The sequence below is a fragment of the Sardina pilchardus genome, chromosome 4, assembly GCF_963854185.1.
Source record: "Sardina pilchardus chromosome 4, fSarPil1.1, whole genome shotgun sequence".
NCBI lineage: Eukaryota > Metazoa > Chordata > Actinopteri > Clupeiformes > Clupeidae > Sardina > Sardina pilchardus.
This window is the reverse complement of record NC_084997.1, coordinates 39,247,149-39,268,850: the sequence shown is the minus strand read 5'-3', so window position 1 is coordinate 39,268,850 and position 21,702 is coordinate 39,247,149. Positions and strand designations below refer to the sequence as shown.

The 21,702-nt window shown below is 41.7% G+C and overlaps 1 protein-coding gene across 2 annotated transcripts in view; it reads right to left on the bottom strand.

The window, feature by feature from the left end:
• The window catches only part of LOC134079219 (rhamnose-binding lectin-like), a 33,110-nt gene that overhangs the window by 2,974 nt on the left and 8,434 nt on the right, over positions 1-21,702 (bottom strand). The window contains exons 6-18 of one of the 2 annotated variants that reach the window (XM_062535429.1): positions 21,597-21,647; positions 21,050-21,185; positions 20,686-20,795; positions 18,869-18,913; positions 18,630-18,765; positions 18,047-18,156; positions 15,460-15,504; positions 15,222-15,357; positions 13,197-13,303; positions 12,212-12,265; positions 7,753-7,879; positions 1,530-1,639; positions 889-933 (exon numbers count right to left, since the gene is read on the bottom strand). In XM_062535429.1, coding sequence (XP_062391413.1) covers positions 889-933; positions 1,530-1,639; positions 7,753-7,879; positions 12,212-12,265; positions 13,197-13,303; positions 15,222-15,357; positions 15,460-15,504; positions 18,047-18,156; positions 18,630-18,765; positions 18,869-18,913; positions 20,686-20,795; positions 21,050-21,185; positions 21,597-21,647 — 1,212 coding nt within the window. Of the gene's footprint in view, positions 1-888; positions 934-1,529; positions 1,640-7,752; positions 7,880-12,211; positions 12,266-13,196; positions 13,304-15,221; positions 15,358-15,459; positions 15,505-18,046; positions 18,157-18,629; positions 18,766-18,868; positions 18,914-20,685; positions 20,796-21,049; positions 21,189-21,596; positions 21,648-21,702 lie in introns of both variants that reach the window. The other variant, XM_062535428.1, reaches the window with a different exon arrangement.

Sequence of the window (21,702 nt, the reverse complement as noted above, 5' to 3'; positions counted from 1 at the left end):
GTAATGTGTGTGTGATGTTGTGTGAAGTAATATACAGTGAGGAGAAAATGTATTTGATACCATGCTAAAGTTGCCTAAAAAGAAGAATATAAAATCATCATTTGACAATTGATCTTAATGTCTTAATTCAAAAATTGAGTAAAAATAAAACCGCTAAGTACCCCAATTTTCTTTGTGATTGAAGAATGTTTCATAAATAAATAAATGTTCTTCCTTAATGCTAGGGGGAAGGAAGTATTTGACCCCCAATGTAACCCTATGGGAATTTAACACATAGGGGCAGGCAGATTTTTATTTTTTAAGCTATTTCATGGATTCAGGATATTATGCATCCTGACAAAGTTCCCTTGACCGTTGGAATTAAAATAGCCCCACATCATTACATACCTTTCACCATAGCTAGAGATTGGCATGGTGCTTTTTCCAGTAGGCCTATTAGCCTGTTTGATGCTCATTGAGTTCAATGCAAATGTGTGTGTGTGTGTGTGTGTGTGTGTGTGTGTATGATATGATGCTGTGTATCGTGTAAAAGAGGTTCTGGGGGTAATGTAGTGTGTGTGTGTGTGTGTGTGTGTGTGTGTGTGTGTGTGTGATATGATGCTGTGTATCGTGTACAAGAGGTTCTGGGGGGTAATGTGGTGTGTGTGTGTGTGTGTGTGTGTGTGTGTGTGTATGTATGTTATGATGCTGTGTATGATATGATATGTGTATGATATGATGCTGTGTATCGTATAAAATAGGTTCTGGGGGGTAATGTAGTGTGTGTGTGTGTGTGTGTGTGTGTGTGTGTCTGTGTGTGTGTGTGTGTGTGTGTGTGTGTGTGTGTGTGTGTGTGTGTGTGTGTGTGTGTGTGTGTGTGTATGGGGTTCTGGGGGTAATGCTGCTCACCGCAGTCCAGGGTGGTGCTGTTACCCTCACACGTCTGGCTGGATACTGTGGAGACAAGGGGCAGTTATGGATGATAGGGGCAGTTATGGATGAGGGCAGTTATGGATGATGAGGGCAGTTATGGATGAGGGCAGTTATGGATGATGAGGGCAGTTATGGATGATGAGGGCAGTTATGGATGATAGGGGCAATTATGGATGAGGGCAGTTATGGATGTTGGGGGCAGTTATGGATGATAGGGGCAATTATGGATGATAGGGGCAATTATGGATGAGGGCAGTTATGGATGAGGGCAATTATGGATGATGAGGGCAGTTATGGATGAGAGCAATTATGGATGAGGGCAGTTATGGATGAGAGCAATTATGGATGAGGGCAGTTATGGATGAGGGCAGTTATGGATGTTGGGGGCAGTTATATATGTGGGCAGTTATGGATGAGGGCAGTTACTGATGATGAGGGCAGTTATGGATAAGGGCAGTTATGGATGATGGGGGCAGTTATGGACATAAAGTCCTGTCTTCACTTGCCAAGATGTACAAGATCCAGGCCAGGTCAGATGGGGTTTTCACACATGTTTTGAAGATGGCGAGGGGAGGGGAGGGGATGTAGGAGGGAGCCTGCTGCCTGCAGCTACTTACTAGGAGGAACACAGCTGTAGGTGACGTCCAGGTATTTGTGAGTTCCAGGGCAGGGGTTGGAGAAGAACGCGTTGGACACTATAATGGTGCACTGTACCCTCCCTTCACATCTACAGAGAAAAGACATGTGGGGCGACACATTAGCCCTACAGTGGGTACGGGTTGAGAATGCACCTTCTCCCGCGGGACTCCCGAAGAGATCCCGCAGGCCGTCAAGCCGATTTTTTTCGAGCCTAAGGCAATGTACCCAAACAACCACCAGGTGGCAGAAAGTTTTATCTCGCATTTCAAAATGATGAAGACCGCATATCCGTCAATAGTCGACTCCTTAATCTCATTTAATCATTACAATGAAGGTGATGACTGGCGAAATTATTCAAACAACGTTTCAATGAACCATTGTTGAAATGAATGAAAATGGTTATAGAAAATCGCCTACAGCCTAACGCCGACACAGCTGATTCTTTGATTGATTCTAAGCTGTTTTGATGTAGGGGATGGGTAAACTGGCGCGCTACAAACATGCTACCAATCAAATGTAATATTAGTAGGACTAGCCTACTTAGACACTTTAGTCATAGGCAACGTTGCCATGTTAATTTGGGCTAGAAGTGCTTGCTTGTGGTGGCGCTCCTGTCCGCTGCTTCTCCCGAATTGTGTGGCAAATTTGTCAGCAATCAGCTTAAATGTCAAATCATATTTATTTCTCTTTGTCGCCATGGTATTGGGGGAAACGCGGAGAAACGAGATGGTCAGTCCTCGTATTTTTTCTTCGCGTTTCGTTATAAGAAATATATAAGTAATAGTTAGTCTTCTTCCGTAGGCTATTGTACAGATAGGCTACGGGACGCTCTTTGTTCCGTATTTTAAGGAACTACTCAATGCACACACACTACAATGAAAAACACACAAAGAAATCACTAAACATATAGCCTACAACCTAATGACACTTTAATGCAGCGTTTCTCAAACTATGGGCCGCGAAACGTGGAGACTGCTGCTGGTCCGCGAGACATGGGGTGAAATTAGGTCCGGTGATCTGATAATTTGCTGCGCAATTGACCAAGCAACCGCGGACCGACAGAAAAAGAAAGCAAACGTTGCGGCGGAAATGCTTCCTAATTTGATGTGTTTAAACATAGAGACATACAATTAGGTGTGTCTGTTATTATGATAATTTTCGAGCATAACTGCTTGTCCATAGCTCAGTGACAGGTGTTAATAGCCTTGCCATAAGCACTGCTGCAGGTGCTTCTTTTATTATGCGGTTAGAGCATATAAGCGCTTACTCATATAGACTATAACTCAGGGACAGGTGCAAAACCACCAACTGGGATGGATCGAAGGGCAAGCAAGCACTGCCACACAACGTGAAGGCCTTTGTGTTGTCAACACTAAACAGAAAGTTTCCTACGATGGGGAGAAGTGGCCGCAAGGACTGCATCGATAAGATCAACAAATACAGTAATGTTTTACAACCCAGCTGGTATCCGCTGTTCATTCCGACATATCCCCACTCGGCGGTAGGCCTAGGCCTATTTAACTTTTTTTTTTTCAAACAACGTGCCATTCCGACATGAGGTCATTAATAGGCTATTAATGTCATAACTATTAGGCTATCATTAGGCTTACTATGCATGGCTGTAGGCAGCTATGAGGCCACTGAGATCTGGACCTCATCGGTTTTGTGAAAGCCGATTGGAAATACTTACGTTTAGAGCGAACGTTTCATCTATGTTTGCCATGGTAGACAAAAACACTCAAATAAAACAATAGCCTAAAAAATAACTGCATGCGTAATGGACACGGCTCTATATCCTAAATAATTTTCGAGGTTCGCCATTTGGTAATATGACCTATCCTTACTGACAATAATTTAGATTGAGCACAACTAAAGTTGCACGAAGGCAAAATACAGTCCTAAAAGCCTATTCTATATAGCCTGGCCAATATTGTAGATGTGCAAAAGCAGCATTTGCGTGCGTGCTTGCCGGTGAGGTGTAGCCTACAAAAATGAGCATAACATCTGATTATTAAAGTATGGCTATAGGATATAGGCTAGAGAAGAGTTGGTTTAAAATTCAAGTGTAGTAAAAAAGTTTGTGCACATCCCCGGTCAAGGTGCAGAACAAGAGTAGGCTAAATCATAAAAAAAATGGAAAAAGGTTCGCACACTTGAAATCCTTCTTTTATAGGATATAGGCTAGAGAAGAGTTGGTTTAAAATTCAAGTGTAGTAAAAAAGTTTGTGCACATCCCCGGTCAAGGTGCAGAACAAGAGTAGGCTAAATCATAAAAAAATGGAAAAAGGTTCGCACACTTGAAATCCTTCTTTTTTGATTTGATTTGGTCTTCTTCAGATTAAAATTCAAGTACGTGCGCTATTTAACCCCTCGAGACCGACTGCAGTCTGCTGACACAGCCAGACGACTCTCCCAACCCATTCATTCGTTTTGGCCGATATAATCCATTCATTCGTTTTGTGCGTAGGCCTATATAGATTCCTGCATGCTGCATTACCGTGACCCTTAGCCTACCTTGTGGATGATTTTTTCTCATTGGAATACAGCAGGACAGAATGCCTTTTATCTAACAAACGCAAAAGCTGAGATTGTTGGAAGGACTAGGCTACTCAACAAACTTGTTTTTCGTTTCTGGGAGATCTCGTTATCGTTTTGGATTGTCGGATTTTTATACTTATTGTTTGGACTTATGGACAATGAACTTTGAGGGGTGGTTGTTAGTGCTTTACAAAGCTTTGTGTTAATAAGTGTCGGTCCTCCTATCCTTCAGCTCACTGCGCGATGCAGTTGCGCATAGTGGCCACGAAGTCATTAACTGTTTACGACACAATAGGCCTACATGATATTTGTGTTTTTCGTTTCTTAGATTTAATGCATGTTTGACATGTAAACAGGCCTTCAGTCCGTTAACTTAAGGCCTTCTTTTGCATGGGGTTGCTCGCATCCGCCCGTAACCTAGACTATTATGTGCGTAGTGGCTGCATACTCTTATAATAAGAGGCAAATTGTTACAGGACAACTTAAACTGACTTCCCCAATGCTTCCCCGCAGCACATTACATTTTAATATAGGCTAATATAGGATGAACAAAGTCTATGCTATATTAAATCCAGTAGCCTAATAATTCTATGTGCCACGTCCGATTTCGCAAGTGATGTAGTAGGCTACGTTTAAACATCGACAAACGTCTGTGAGACTACCCATTTCATGAAGAGCAATTGTCTTGTGCGATCATTCCCCCTCCCCCACACTTGTCTAACCAGTTCACTAGACATTATAGCCTACCTGTATGCGGCATTGGACGATTGCCTCCCCCCCCCCCTCTCTCTCGACAGACACTTCCTGACACTAGGGCTCGGGATCATGACATCAAAACTTCGCGGGCACAGCCACATTGGCAGCTTCACTCCTTAGTTTACTATGGATTACTATGGATTTACTCCCGCCTTTTAGTGTGTTCCTGTTACTTAGTTTTTGCCTTCTTGGTAGTATGTTGCTGTGTAGTGGGGTGTAACAGTGCAACCCACGATCGCAAGAGGAAAAGAATAAATCGCTACTATGTCTGCTTCTTGTCTTGTGCATCTGAATGAATGGATATTACGTTCAGTGCGCTACCAAATGGCGGCGATATTCCTAGAATGCAAGGCGTGTGCCCGAGCCCTATTATGTAAATGTAAAAATGTGTGTGTGTGTGTGTGTGTGTGTGTGTGTGTGTGTGTGCGCTGAACCACGAATTCACATATTAACTTTTCTTTTCAGCAGACATCGCAATCATAAAAAAATCGCAAAACTTTTTAATAAAATAATGCCTCTTGTCTTAATGGGTTCCGGAGGTTCGTAGAGTAAGTTTTGAACCCCGGTCGCTGACGTATGATTAAGATGCCTCAACCATTTACGCCACAGTTCGAGTGTCAATTTCTTCGCACTTAGCCAAGAAATATAAAGGATTCAGTCAGTCGAGTTCATTTAGCCTATTCGCGGCATGCACTTGAAACGCCGATCAAAAGTTCTGACATGTTAAACTGACGTTAGTCATTAATTCACCACATGATAAAATGCTGTTATATTGACGCACAGTAGCCCACGGTAGTCTATGTCTATCTCTGAATCAACATGAACATGCATAACGAGATCCATATATTCTAAGTTGCTAGAAACTTCTTTTGCGGAGCTAGGCCTACTAGTCGATGGTTACAATGAATCACCCTCACTGCCCTATCGCATATCTGACCATCCATTGTTATAATGTTACAAAATGCGCGATCTTCTCCAATCATGTAGCCTACGGTTATAAGTAAAGTGACATGATAGGCATGTAGGCCTATTAAAGATATTTCTGTTAAATACGTTTTATTTTCAGTTGTCAAAAGTGGTGGGGACAAAATCTGTGATAAAGTGCTGGGTAAGCTACCCAGCGTTGCCGGTTAAAATGAACATGCCTCCGTTTTAAAATAGCCTATAGGCCTACACATTTCTAAGTATTCCTAACATAAATGTAGCCTAAATGTCCATCTTGTCCATCTCTTTCGTCTTCGCCTTGACAATAATAGCCTATTCACGGAAATGCGGTCTTGTAACCGTAATGAATTAATGAATTAATCTAAGGTTGCCTATATCGAGTCTTTCAGGTTGAATTGAAGGCTTCTAAAACCATTTTCATTAATTTCAACAATGGTTTATTGAAACGTCGTTTGATTATAATTTCGCCAGTCATCACCTTCATTTTAATGATTAAATGAGACGGATTAAATGAGACGGATATGCGGAGCATTTCTCTCCCTCTCCATTGACCAAAACGTTGCTCTGGCATCTCTGCTGGACTGACTGAGTTATAGGCTACGTCGAGTGAGAGACCCAGCTGTGAGGTACGCTGTAAAACATTCGAAAACTCTGAAACTGCAATCTGACATGCCGAGTGTGATGTCTCTTTTCTCCGCTTGTCACCAGCGCGGTGTCTTCGGGTTTTTCCGTGTTTTCCGGTATGAGCCGAACCTTCCTTTTATTAAGGCGGTCTTATGTTGCCCCCTTGCGGTTGCAGTTTTAATTAAAGTCCCGATGCTTCGGGAGTCCCGATGTGCGGGAAAGAAAGGAGCATTCTCAACCCGTACCATCTGTATAGTGTTAATTACGCACAACACTACCCATAGTTACACATTACCCCCATAGCTTAAATTACGCACAGCACTACCCACAGTTACACATTACCCCATAGTGTTAATTACGCACAACACTACCCATAGTTACACATTACCCCATAGTGTTAATTACGCACAACACTACCCATAGTTACACATTACCCCATAGTGTTAATTACACACAACAATTTACACATTACCCCATAGTGTTAATTACACACAACACTACCCATAGTTACATATTACCCCCATAGTGTTGATTACGCACAACACTACTAAATAGTTACACATTACCCCCATAGTGTTAATTACGCACAACACTACAGCACAGTTCCACATTACCCCATAGTTTAAATTATTGATGGTTATACACAGCACCACCCACAGTTACACATTATCTATGACTATGACTGCCCTACCAATGCCTGCTGCTGTCCCCTTGCCCAGATTCCTGGCCCACACACCCTAGTAACCCACTACTTGCCCTATGACAACTCCTAATCCGTATAGACAATTCGTTCCCTCCACTGGACTATTTAAACTCCTAATCCGTATGGACAATCAATTCCCTACACTGGACTATTTAAACTCCTAATCCGTATGGACAATCAATTCCCTACACTGGACTATTTAAACTCCTAATCCGTATGGACAATCAATTCCCTACACTGGACTATTTAAACTCCTAATCCGTATGGACAATCAATTCCCTACACTGGACTATTTCAACTTTCTGACACCAAATGGGATTCGTGCCTTATCATACTAGTTATGTAATCATAGCACCTCCTTGTAACATATACCTCAGGTGGCATTAAACACCATGTTCTTTTCTCTACAGTACATCTAACTAACCTATTCATGGTATGCAGACCTTACTGTCCAGTAACTGACCCTAGGCAGATGGGTCAGACCCTGGAGTCCAGTAACTGACCCTAGGCAGATGGGTTAGGCCCTTGAGTCGTGACTCTGTCCAGTAACTGACCCTAGGCAGATGGGTTAGGCCCTTGAGTCGTGACTCTATGGCTGCTGGGACATAGGCCCCCATGTAAATGCAGGGACACACCTCTCTCTGACAACAGACAGTGATTTTGGTGAGTAACAGGTGGTGTTTGAGATGTGTCTGTGAGGGCAGATCGTTGCGTCTGTGCGTCCATAATTGGCCCAGTGGATCTTGATAAAACGGTTTGAACCTAGTACAGGTGAGAGGAAAAAAGCATAATTATTCCAACAACACTATGGGCACCTATCACCTATTATTACACCTGTTATCGCCCTCTTACATTAAACACTATGGGCACCTATCACCTATTATTACACCTGTTATCGCCCTCTTACATTAAACACTATGGGAACCTATCACCTATTATTACAGTGCATGAAAATGCACTGTACTGTTCTTCCTAGGCTTCTTATTACAGTGCATGAAAATGCACTGTACTGTTCTTCCTAGGCTTCTTCTTCTTCTTATTATTCCGCTTACCAAATTCATTTTTTCTATTCAGCTTGAACCGTTTAACCTAGAAACTTCATTCAAACGTTGCAACGTAGGTCTTCAATAGGGGCATGCTGCTAAGTATTTTTCAACTTTGTAACTTTTATACTTTTTAAACTATAAATTAAAAACTATTACAAATTTCCCCATAGACTTAACATTGGCCTCTATGACATCACAGTCGGGTCGTTAAGCAATTAGAATCTTATGCCAGGTGGCCAGCCCCACCTGCAGCAGCTCTCTCTCTCTCTCAGGCTTTAAGCATACAATCTCTCTGTGAAGACTACATATCCTGTTAACTGTTTCCTCTTTCCACAACTGTTTCAAAATAAAAGTCCTCACTGCAATAATACACTATTAAATCATTTAACCATTGAAACTACTCAACTATTTAACTGTTCAACCATTCCAACTGTCAGTTATCATCAACTATGCCTCCAGTCAACTACATGAGACCTCCATGTACCTAGCAACCAACATAGCAACCATTAAAATGAAGCGTTTATGACCGTTTCCATAGCAACCAAGTAACTTCTTTATTCCTGATAGTGGCAGCCATGGATACCCTATCAACAAATGTTTCAAAATAGAAGTCCTCAGTAGCTAGTTAGCATGGTTAGCATAGTTAGCATTGTTAGCATAGTTAGCATTTTTAACATAGCTGCTAGAAATGTTTAGCTAAGTTAGCTAATCAACCTAGTTAGCATGGTTAGCATAGTTAACACTGTTAGCATAGTTAGCATTTTTAGCATAGCTGCTAGAAATGATTAGCTAAGTTAGCTAATCAACATAGTTAGCATTGTTAACATAGTTAGCATTGTTATCATAGTTAGCATTGTTTACATAACTGTTAGAAATGATTAGCTAAGTTAGCTAATCAACCTGGTTAGCATGGTTAACATAGTTAGCATTGTTAGCATTTTTAGCGTAACTGATAGAAATCATTAGCTAGGTTAGCTAATCAACCTGGTTAACATTGTTAGCATAGTTAACATTGTTAGCATTGTTAGCATTTTTACCATAACTGTTAGAAATCATTAGTTAAGTAAACCAATCAACCTGGTTATCATTGTTAACATAGTTAGATAACATTTTAACATACCTTTTAGAAATCATTAGTTAAGTTACAACTGGAATGTTTAAGCTTTAAACTGTCTACCTTCACACATCAACTGTCTTTAAACTATGCAACCACCATGTTTACCCTAGCTACACCTTAGTAACCATATCTACATTATCTATCTATATATTTTTGCATTTTCATGCACTGGTAATTCCTTGGAATTGCATTTCTAGTTATTATTATTCCGCTTACCAAATTCATTTTTTCTATTCAGCTTGAACCGTTTAACCTAGAAACTTCATTCAAACGTTGTAACGTAGGTCTTCAATAGGGGCATGCTGCTAAGTATTTTTCAACTTTGTAACTTTTATACTTTTTAAACTATAAATTAAAAACTATTAAAAATGTCCCCATAGACTTAACATTGGCCTCTATGACATCACAGTCGGGTCGTTAAGCAATTAGAATCTTATGCCAGGTGGCCAGCCCCACCTGCAGCAGCCCTCTCTCTCTCAGGCTTTAAGCATACAACTCTCTGTGAAGACTACATATCCTGTTAACCTGTTTCGTCTTTCCACAACCGTTTCAAAATAAAAGTCCTCACTGCAATAATACACTATTAAATCATTTAACCATTGAAACTACTCAACTATTTAACTGTTCAACCATTCCAACTGTCAGTTATCATCAACTATGCCTCCAGTCAACTACATGAGACCTCCATGTACCTGGCAACCAACATAGCAACCATCAAAATTAAGCGTTTATGACCGTTTCCATAGCAACCAACATGATTTTACTACAGTAACTTCTTTATTCCTGATAGTGGCAGCCATGGATACCCTATCAACAAATGTTTCAAAATAAAAGTCCTCAGTAGCAAGTTAGCTAGTTAGCATGGTTAGCATAGTTAGCATCGTTAGCATTTTTAGCATAGCTGCTAGAAATGATTAGCTAAGTTAGCTAATCAACCTAGTTAGCATTGCTAACATAGTTAGCATTGTTAGCATAGTTAACATTTTTAGCATAACTGCTAGAAATGATTAGCTAAGTTAGCTAATCAACCTGGTTGGCATTGTTAGCATAGTTGACATTGTTAACGTAGTTAGCATTTTTAACATAACTGCTAGAAATGATTAGCTAAGTTAGCTAATCAACCTGGTTAGCATAGTTAGCATTGTTAGCATAGTTAGCATTTTTAGCATAACTGATAGAAATCATTAGCTAGGTTAGCTAACCAACCTGGTTAACATTGCTAGCATAGTTAGCATTGTTAGCATAGTTAACATTTTTAACATTTTTGTTAGAAATCATTAGTTAAGTTAGCTGATCAACCTGGTTAGCATTGTTAACATAGTTAGCATTGTTAACATTTTTACCATAACTGTTAGAAATCATTAGCTTAGTAAACCAATCAACCTGGTTATCATTGTTAACATTTTAACATACCTTTTAGAAATCATTAGTTAAGTTACAACTGGAATGTTTAACCTTTAAACTGTCTACCTTCACACATTAACTCTCTTTAAACTATGCAACCACCATGTTTACCCTAGCTACACCTTAGTAACCATATCTACATTATCTATCTATATATTTTTGCATTTTCATGCACTGGTAATTCCTTGGAATTGCATTTCTAGTTACACCTGTTATCGCCCTCTTACATTAAACACTATGGGGACCTATCACCTATTATTACACCTGTTATCGCCCTCTTACATGTGTATGTCACTATATACATTCATTTCTATCCAAACTAAGATGGAGGATTAGTAAAGAAAGGCAAGCACCCACACCATACGTGTATCTACATTAGCTATGTACCAAAAATGACATTTTACTGTGACTGTAAACAGTGTTGTAAGGCTGCGTGTACTACAGAGCCGCTTGGCGCTCCTGTTGAATTTTGATCAGCAAAGATTTGGATATTTCAGGAGGTAAAAGCCCCGGTGAGAACCAAACCAGATTTTGTTCAAAGCTACACACCTATGGCTACTGACAAATGTAAGGTTCATTAATCAAATGTCAAAATATGATTTTATATTCCTCTTTTTAGTCAACTTTAGCATATAAATACATGTGCTCCCCACTGTATGTAAACGACCTGTCGATATACGCACAGGAACTAGTTAAAAATACTGTTGATATACAGTATGCACAGGAGCTACTCTCATATAGAATCTGTTGGTACAGACCAGTGGTCACATATACACTGCTCAAAAATTAAAGGGAACACTGGTTCATAGCAGTATAGCATCAAGTCAGTCACACTTGTGGGATATTGATCTGACCAGTTATGTAACAGAGGTGTAACAGAGGTGGTTGTGAATCAGGTTGACCTGCTTTGATGTCAACAACATTGTCTACAGGTGTACTAGAGGGCCAACTGTGAGATGACCCCCAAAACAGCAATGGTTTTACAGGTGGTGGCAACTGGTTATTTTTCCATCTTCATCCTTCTTGACTGATTTTTCACTAGTTTTGAATTTGGATAGGGTCAGTGTTACTACTGGTAGCATAAGCCAGTATCTGGAGCCTACAGAGGTTGCACAGGGTAGTCCAACTCCTTCAGATTGGCACACCAATACGCACAAAGGAGCAGATACTGGTCCTGCTATTATTCATAAACAGCCACAGCATTGATGAGGAATGGCTGATTATTTAATTATTGTGTTACACGTTACTGATTGGATCATAAACAGCCACAGCATTGATGAGGAATGGCTGATTATTTTATTATTGTGTTACACGTTACTGATTGGATCATAAACAGCCACAGCAATGAAGAAGAATGAAACAGGAAGTAGCTACGGTCTGATTACATTAATGACTTGAGGATATACAGTACACACCACAGGTGATCCTACGGTCTGATTACATTAATGACTTGAGGATATACAGTACACACCACAGGTGATCCTACGGTCTGATTACATTAATGACTTGAGGATATGCAGTACACACCACAGGTGATCGTCATTGAACGTGCCGTCCTTCCTTCACATGTCTGTTTAGAAACTGTAAGAAACATAGTGATTATTTTCCCCAGGCACGCACACACACACACACACGCACGCACGCACGCACGCATGCACACACACACACACACACACACTCACTCACTCACTCACTCACTCACTCACTCACTCACTCACTCACACTCACACTCACACACACACACACACACACACACACACACACACACACACACACACACACACACACACACAAACTCATTCACTCACTCACTCACTCACTCACTCACTCACTCACTCACTCACTCACTCACTCACACACGCACACAGACACACACACACACACACACACACACACACAAACTCACTCACTCACTCACTCACTCACTCACTCACTCACTCACTCAAACACACACACACTCACACACACACACACACACAGACACAGAGAGAGAGACACATATATTATAGATCAATCCCATAATAAGGAATTTAGAATTAACAAGGGGAAAGGAAACCAGATAGTTAAATGGCAAAACATGTAATTCAATTATGTCAAACTAACATGGTTGATGAGAACAATGAATGTTTTCTCTTCACAAATAAAAGTCTCTACATATTGTGAGTAACCTAGCATGTTGTTCAAGATACAGTGTGCAAGATAAAGATAGTGTGATATACAGTATGTGATAGAAGACAAGATGATGATGTCCAAGATACAGTATGTACAGTAAGATAATGATAGTGTGATATATGATAGAAGACAAGATGATTATGATAGATGAAGCAAGATAATAGGTGTGGGAGTGTGTGTGTGCAGGGCTGGATTAAAGTTCCATGAGGCCATGGGGTACCTGTGTTTGAAGGTGTGTGTGTGTGTGTGTGTGTGTGTGTGTGTGTGTGTGTGTGTGTGTGCGCGTGCGTGCGTGCGTGCGTGCGTGCGTGCGTGCGTGCGTGCGTGCGTGCGTACTCACAGGAGGTACAGCTGTAGGAGATGTTGAGGTACTTGTGGGTAGCAGGGCACGGGTTGGAGAGCTCTGCATTTGCAGCGTTCACCACACATGAGCTCTTCCCCTGGCATCTTCACACACACACACACACACACACACACACACACACACACACACACACACACACTACAGAGATTACACATGAGCTCTTCCCCTGGCATCTTCACACACACACACACACACACACACACACACACACACACACACACACACACACACACACACACACACACACACACACACACTACAGAGATCACACATGGTATCTTCCCAGAGAGATTAGCTACGCAATCATCTTCTCAGGTACGGAGAAGACAAGAGAGATTACATATGTTAGCTATGCAATCTGGACAGCACATTTCACTTTAGTCTTACTTGCACTGTTGAAAGAAAACTGTTACTTTTTAGTCAATCTTTTCATTTTAATTCAGATACATTTACTGCCTGCATGTCAGATGTACCCAGAGGACAGATGCATCTCTGTGTACTACAGTAGTGTACTATCATGTAGTCAGGTACTTTACAGAGGAGCAGACAGATCATCAGTGAGGAGATCAGAGACTTTATATCAACAGGAGACAGATCATCAGTGAGATCAGAGGACTTTATTCCTCATTAGGAAGACTGTGTGTCCTCATTAGGAAGTCTCATAAGGAAGTGTCTGTGTGTCCTCATTAGAAAGTCTGTGTCCTCATCAGGAAGTCTGTGTGTCTGAGGCCCCATTAGGAAGTCTGTGTCCTCATTAGGAAGTGTCTGAGTGCTCATTAGGAAGTGACTGAGTGCTCATTAGGAAGTCAGTGTCCTCATTAGGAAGTGTGTGTCCTCATAAGGAAGTGTCTGTGTCCTCATTAGGAAGTGACTGTGTGTAAGGGAGGAGGTGGAACACCACCAGGACAGTGAATGCAGCTCTATGAGAGAGCTTCCTAAAGCCAAACATGTCCGAGTTGTTAACAGGAAATCCTGTCCTGTAACTGAAAAGTGCAGTCAGCGGTCGTACGTGATTTCAAGCCCAATACAGTTTTCATCACATTCAGCAATCAGTTCCTCATGACCACTACCTCTCTGGTGTGGAGTCTATCTGGGAATATTGTAGTTAGGGATACGCTACCTCTCTGGCGTGGAGTCTATCTGGGAATATTGTAGTTAGGGATACACTACAGTCTATCTGGGAATATTGTAGTTAGGGATACGCTACCTCTCTGGCGTGGAGTCTATCTGGGAATATTGTAGTTAGGGATACACTACCTCTCTGGCGTGGAGTCTATCTGGGAATATTGTAGTTAGGGATACACTACCTCTCTGGCATTGAGTCTATCTGGGAATATTATAGTTAGGGATGAGCTACCTCTCTGGCGTGGAGTCTATCTGGGAATATTGTAATTAGGGATACTCTACCTCTCTGGCGTGCTTCGTTTGGTCCTTGGTTCAAATGCAATGTTCATTGTTTTGGATAAAAGCTGCTAATAAATGTAGAAATAATCATAAACACACAAACATGACTTCCTGCACAATCACTGACTGCACCTGTATAGATTTTGGATTGTTGGAAATTTGACTTCCTGTTTGTCCCCGCTGGTTGTTGTCATGGCAATAACCATGGTATGAAACAGTGAGCATGAGCACTAGTGCAGTGAGCCGGGAAACACAAAGATTAAAGCCGTAGTAGCCAAGATGGCCAACACAAAGATTAAAGCCGTAGTAGCCAAGATGGCCAACACAAAGATTAAAGCCGTAGTAGCCAAGATGGCCAACACAAAGATTAAAGCCGTAGCCAAGATGGCCAACACAAAATTAAAGCCGTAGTCAAGACGGCTACCAAGAAGCAAGGTTTCCAATACTCATATACACTCATATGTAGGCCTACTTACAGTCTCGAACCGAACGAAACCGAAACCAGAGATGAAATCGCCAATCCTGCATAGTTCCTCTTTAAAATCTACTTACATTGCATACTGTACAACTGTGTTGGAATGAATGTGTTTAGCTTACAGTTCCCTCATTTCAAAGAGCGTGTCTTCTGAGCGGCAGTTGGTGTTGTTGACCTGACTAGGACTTAGTCCATCTGCACATGTAGTTCCGTCTGTCCGCCCGTAGTTGGCCGCTTGTATCTGAATGACCTTTGAACCTGAATCAGTGGCACACAAATGGTAGTTTAACACTGAGTAAAATCACCCGGGAAATATGCTACAAAATGGTGATCTATGTAATGATATTAAGCAATACACACCACATTCCAGCCTGCTTGGTTGGCCTTCACATGTCTGGCTGGACTCTAGAAAGCAAACATTTAGAGTGAGCAGAGATGCACTGAACTTTGCTTCTTTAAACTTTCCTCTTCCTGATGCAGGACCGTCTGACTCTTCAGCAGTTGCCATGGCAACAGGAAACTGGTTGAGAATCCTCTAAATCAGACTTTTAACGTGAAAAACAAAACGCATGTACAACGAGTAATCTAAATCAATCAATTACCGGCACCTGACTTAAGACTCTTAATATTTCACAGTTGCCACAGTTGTGCTCTTAATCCAAGACTGCATTATGTACATGCTAAAGCTAACGTTGTCACGCCCAGAGTGCTCTTAATGCAGGACTGCATATGTACATGCTAAAGCTAATGAGTGCTCTTAATGCAGGACTGCATATGTACATGCTAAAGCTAATGAGTGCTCTTAATGCAGGACTGCATATGTACATGCTAAAGCTAATGAGTGCTCTTAATGCAGGACTGCATATGTACATGCTAAAGCTAATGAGTGCTCTTAATGCAGGACTGCATATGTACATGCTAAAGCTAATGAGTGCTCTTAATGCAGGACTGCATATGTACATGCTAAAGCTAATGAGTGCTCTTAATGCAGGACTGCATATGTACATGCTAAAGCTAATGAGTGCTCTTAATGCAGGACTGCATATGTACATGCTAAAGCTAACGTTGTAGAGTGCTCTTAATGCAGGACTGCATATGTACATGCTAAAGCTAACGTTGTCACGCCCAGTGCTCTTAATGCAGGACTGCATATGTACATGCTAAAGCTAATGAGTGCTCCTAATGCAGGACTGCATATGTACATGCTAAAGCTAATGAGTGCTCTTAATGCAGGACTGCATATGTACATGCTAAAGCTAATGTTGTAGAGTACTCTTAATGCAGGACTGCATATGTACATGCTAAAGCTAATGTTGTAGAGTACTCTTAAAGGGATATTCCGCCATTTTTGGAAATACGCTCATTTTCCACCTCCCCTCGAGCAAAACAATCGATATTTACCTTGTTCCCGTTCATCCAGCCATTCTGTGAGTCTGGCGATACAACTTTTAGCTTCAGCCTAGCATAGATCATTGAATTGGATTAGACCATTAGCTTCTCGCCTGCTAGCTTCATGTTTAAAAGTGACTAAGATTTCTGGTAATTTTCTCATTTAAAACGTGTCTCCTCTCAAGTTAGAAAGTGCAATAAGACCAACTGAAAATGAAACCTGGCGTTTTTCTAGGCTGATTTGACATGGAACTACACTCTCATCTGGCGTAATAATCAAGGCAACTTGCACACTACTGGCACTACTATTGCTTGTTGTCTATGGGGACTATTTTCAGATGCTGCGTACGATATCACTGCGCCTATGGTACGTTTGCAAGTTGCCTCGATTATTACGCCAGATGAGAGTGTAGTTCCATGTCAAATCAGCCTAGAAAAACGCCAGGTTTCATTTTCAGTTGGTCTTATTGCACTTTCTAACTTGAGAGGAGACACGTTTTAAATGGGAAAATTACTAGAAATCTTAGTAACTTTTAAACATGAAGCTAGCAGGCGAGAAGCTAATGGTCTAATCCGATTCAATGATCTATGCTAGGCTGAAGCTAAAAGTTGTATCGCCAGACTCACAGAATGGCTGGATGAACGAGAACAAGGTAAATATCGATTGTTTTGCTCGAGGGGAGGTGGAAAATGAGCGTATTTCCAAAAATGGCGGAATATCCCTTTAATGCAGGACTGCATATGTACATGCTAAAGCTAATGAGTGCTCTTAATGCAGGACTGCATATGTACATGCTAAAGCTAATGAGTGCTCTTAATGCAGGACTGCATATGTACATGCTAAAGCTAATGAGTGCTCTTAATGCAGGACTGCATATGTACATGCTAAAGCTAATGAGTGCTCTTAATGCAGGACTGCATATGTACATGCTAAAGCTAATGAGTGCTCTTAATGCAGGACTGCATATGTACATGCTAAAGCTAATGAGTGCTCTTAATGCAGGACTGCATATGTACATGCTAAAGCTAACGTTGGTACAATGCATCAAATGGCAACATGCTTACAACTGTACAAATAAAATGAATGAATAAATAAATAGTCCTTTGAGTAACAATGGGAAGCTTCATGTACAGGGACAGAATAGACTGGCAGAAAAAAGTTCCTACAGATAGACTGACAGAATAAAGTTCTTACAGATAGACTGACAGAATAAAGTTCCTCGTGTACAGATAGACTGGCAGAATGAAGTTCCTCATGTACAGATAGACTGACAGAATAAAGTTCCCACAGATAGACTGACAGAATAAAGTTCCTTGTGTACAGATAGACTGGCAGAATAAAGTTCCCACAGAAGGACTGGCAGAATAAAGTTCCCACAGATAGACTGACAGAATAAAGTTCCTTGTGTACAGATAGACTGGCAGAATAAAGTTCCCACAGATAGACTGACAGAATAAAGTTCCTTGTGTACAGATAGACTGGCAGAATAAAGTTCCCACAGATAGACTGACAGAATAAAGTTCCCACAGATAGACTGGCAGATGTTGAGGTACTTACTGGGTGGGACGCAGCTGTAGGAGATGTTGAGGTACTTGCTGGTCTCAGGGCACGGATCAGAGAAGACACTGCCAGAAGCCCTCAGCACACACGATGTCCTCCCGTCACAACTGCACAAGGAGCAAAGGAGAACGTCAGAGGCTCCCCTCAGTTTAAGAGACCCTATGCAACTTTTTCATAGTCATAAAATCGCTCAGAAATCGTTGTTTTGCTTGACTGACCAGTTTCATCGAAAACAATAATATTTCCTCCCGCCCCCAGTGTCCCTATCCACTATTGCAACCTTGCAGTTTCTGCAGGAGACGTATCGTCTCCTGTTTACATCTGGAAGTCTGAGACGCGTAAAGAACAAGAAGAACCACCCTTGCAATTTATATATTTATCTATAGCCTATATATGTATAAATATACGCGCTAAAGCTGTCGGGGAAGCTCCGCAGAGAAATATGCAAGCACAAAACGAGCGAAAACGAAAAACGAAACTGAAACCAGAGATGAAATCGCCAATCCTGCATAGTTCCTCTTTAAAACCTACTTATATTGCATACTGTACAACTGTGTTGGAATGAATGTGTTTAGCTTACATGTCCCTCATTTCAGAGAGCGTGTTTTCTGAGCGGCAGTTGGTGTTGTTGACCTGACTTGGACTTAGTCCATCTGCACATGTAGTTCCGTCTGTCCGTCCGTAGTTGGCAGCTTGTATCTGAATGACCTTTGAACCTGAGTCAGTGGCACACAAATGGTAGTTTAACACTGAGTAAAATCAACAGGGAAATATGTCTGGCAAAACATCATCTATGTAACGATATTAAGCAATACACACCACATTCCAGCCTGCTGTGATGACCTTCACATGTCTGGCTGGACTCTAGAAAGCAAATATTTAGAGTGAGAAGAGATGCACTGAAATGGACTGCCCCTGATTTAGGATACTCTCTCTTCTGCAACACACCGCATGATTTAGGACCCTCTCTCTTCTGCAACACACCACATGATTTAGGACCCTCTCTCTTCTGCAACACACCACATGATTTAGGACCCTCTCTCTTCTGCAACACACCATATGAATGGAAGGCTGTTAAAGGGACACTTCAGCGATTAGCATTAAGCTTTGTATCTTTAGAAAACCAGTCATGTTTTTGAATGGTCTTGCATCATTCCCTCAGTTTGCCTTGAGATGGGAGAAATACGGATTTCAATGAAACCCATGAATAGGACTTCCTGCTTTTAATGATGTAAAATGATGATTTTTACATCATTGAAAGCAGGAAGTGCAACATGACTGGTTTTCTAAAGATACAAAGCTTAATGCTAATCGGTGAAGTGTCCCTTTAAGCCAGCTGTTTCCAATGGAGTGTCAGCTGAGTTGGAGCATGTGAATGGAAGGCTGTTAAGCCAGCTGTTTCCAGTGGAGTGTCAGCTGAGTTGTAACAGACCATATGACCGGAAGGCTGTTAAGCCAGCTGTTTCCAGTGGAGTGTCCGCTGAGTTGTAATGGAGCATGTGAATGGAAGGCTGTTAAAACAGTTTCCAGTGGAGTGTCAGCTGAATGGAAGGCTGTTAAGCCAGCTGTTTTCAGTGGAGTTGTAACGGCATCCTCTGTTACATTCTGCTTCTCACATGTTCACTCCGACACAGAACGCTTTTGTTTGTCCAATGATAGGAATTTTGACACATGCATAAATCCTTTTACATCGTAACGTGTTGCTTCACTAGGTGCTCCTGGCCAGGTCTGTAGACACTAATTACATCAACGATAGCACCAGCACCTGCCCACCTGGCTCCACTGATTACATTAACGATAGCACCTGCCCACCTGGCTCCACTGATTACATTAACGATAGCACCAGCACCTGTCCACCTGGCTCCACTGATTACATTAACGATAGCACCTGCCCACCTGGCTCCACTGATTACATTAACGATAGCACCAGCACCTGCCCACCTGGCTCCACTGATTACATTAACGATAGCACCTGCCCACCTGGCTCCACTGATTACATTAACGATAGCACCAGCACCTGCCCACCTGGCTCCACTGATTACATTAACGATAGCACCAGCACCTGCCCACCTGGCTCCACTGATTACATTAACGATAGCACCTGCCCATCTGGCTCCACTGATTACATTAACGATAGCACCAGCACCTGCCCACCTGGCTCCACTGATTACATTAACGATAGCACCAGCACCTGCCCACCTGGCTCCACTAATTACATTAACGATAGCACCAGCACCTGCCCACCTGGCTCCACTAATTACATTAACGATAGCACCTGCACCTGCCCACCTGGCTCCACTGATTACATTAACGATAGCACCTGCCCACCTGGCTCCACTGAAACTAATTACATTAACGATAGCACTAGCACCTGCCCACCTGGCTCTACTGAGACTAATGATCTGGTCTAAAAGCCTTCCCTGCAGAAACCGAATTATCATGTTAACGGGAAATGGGTTGAGAAATGCCAAACCTCTTCTTAATCATTTTTAGTGAGAATTAAAAAAAAAAGATCTACAAGGGCACATTCTAAATCAGCCTTTTAGAGAACCTTGTGTATGCAGACTTAGACTTCAAGGACTTGAACTAGCATGTTTGAGGTGAGACTGGGGTGATGGGACTGCTCCTGTTCTTACCTGGAGGAACACAGCTGTAGGAGACGTTCAGGTACTTGTGGATACCAGGGCATGGATTAGAGAAGATCAGATTGGAGGCTTGCACTGCACATGACCCTCTGCCTTCACATCTTAACAAGAGAGAGAGAAGAAAGACAGAAGGACTTCATGCTCTTTTGGCAAAACACTCCAGAAGCCACTAATAGACTGAACAACACAGACTGAAAGATGTTTTTAGACATTATAGACTGAGCAACACAGACTGAAAGATTTTTAGACATGAACCAGACATTGCATCCTGCTTGTACTACTTAGCAAGGCTACATACACAGACAGCCCTTCACACAGTAGAACTTGTGATAACTAATATATGTTATTTCCTGACCTTTCCCTTATTACGGGGAGTGTAGAGGGAGCAGAACAGGAGGTATTGCTGAGCTGACGTGCAGGTCGGCCAGAGGAGCAGGTGGTCGTATCAGTCCGGCCATAATTGGCTTCATTGATTTGGATTACGTCTGAACCTGCTGTGGGTTGGAAGGAGATGCGTTACATTCTGACATAGAAGCAAAAGATGACAGGCACATTCCTTGTTTGAATAATTGAATCTGGCAAATGAGGTTAGGCAAGGCTTGCTACATGGTAACTACTCAGCTGTTTAGTTACTTTGTTCATTTAAAGCGGATAGCATTGCATTTTGCAGAGTCAATTCCTTTGTTTGTTCACGCAAACCTGGCCAGTAAAGCAGATTCTGATTGTGATTGTGATAAAACATGAGGAAGTACAAACCTGGTCAATAAAGCTGATTGTGATTGTGATTGTGATAACACATGAGGAAGTACAAACCTGGCCAAAAAAGCTGATTATGATTGTGATTGTGATAATACATGAGGAATATAGAGCTACGGTAATATAACACATGAGGAAGTACAAACCGCATTCCAGTCGTCCTTCACCACCTTCACATGTCTGGCTGGATCTTTCCCCTGAGAGGAAGAGCAATTCATCTGTGAGCTTATGGAAACACTGCTGTAGTTAGGG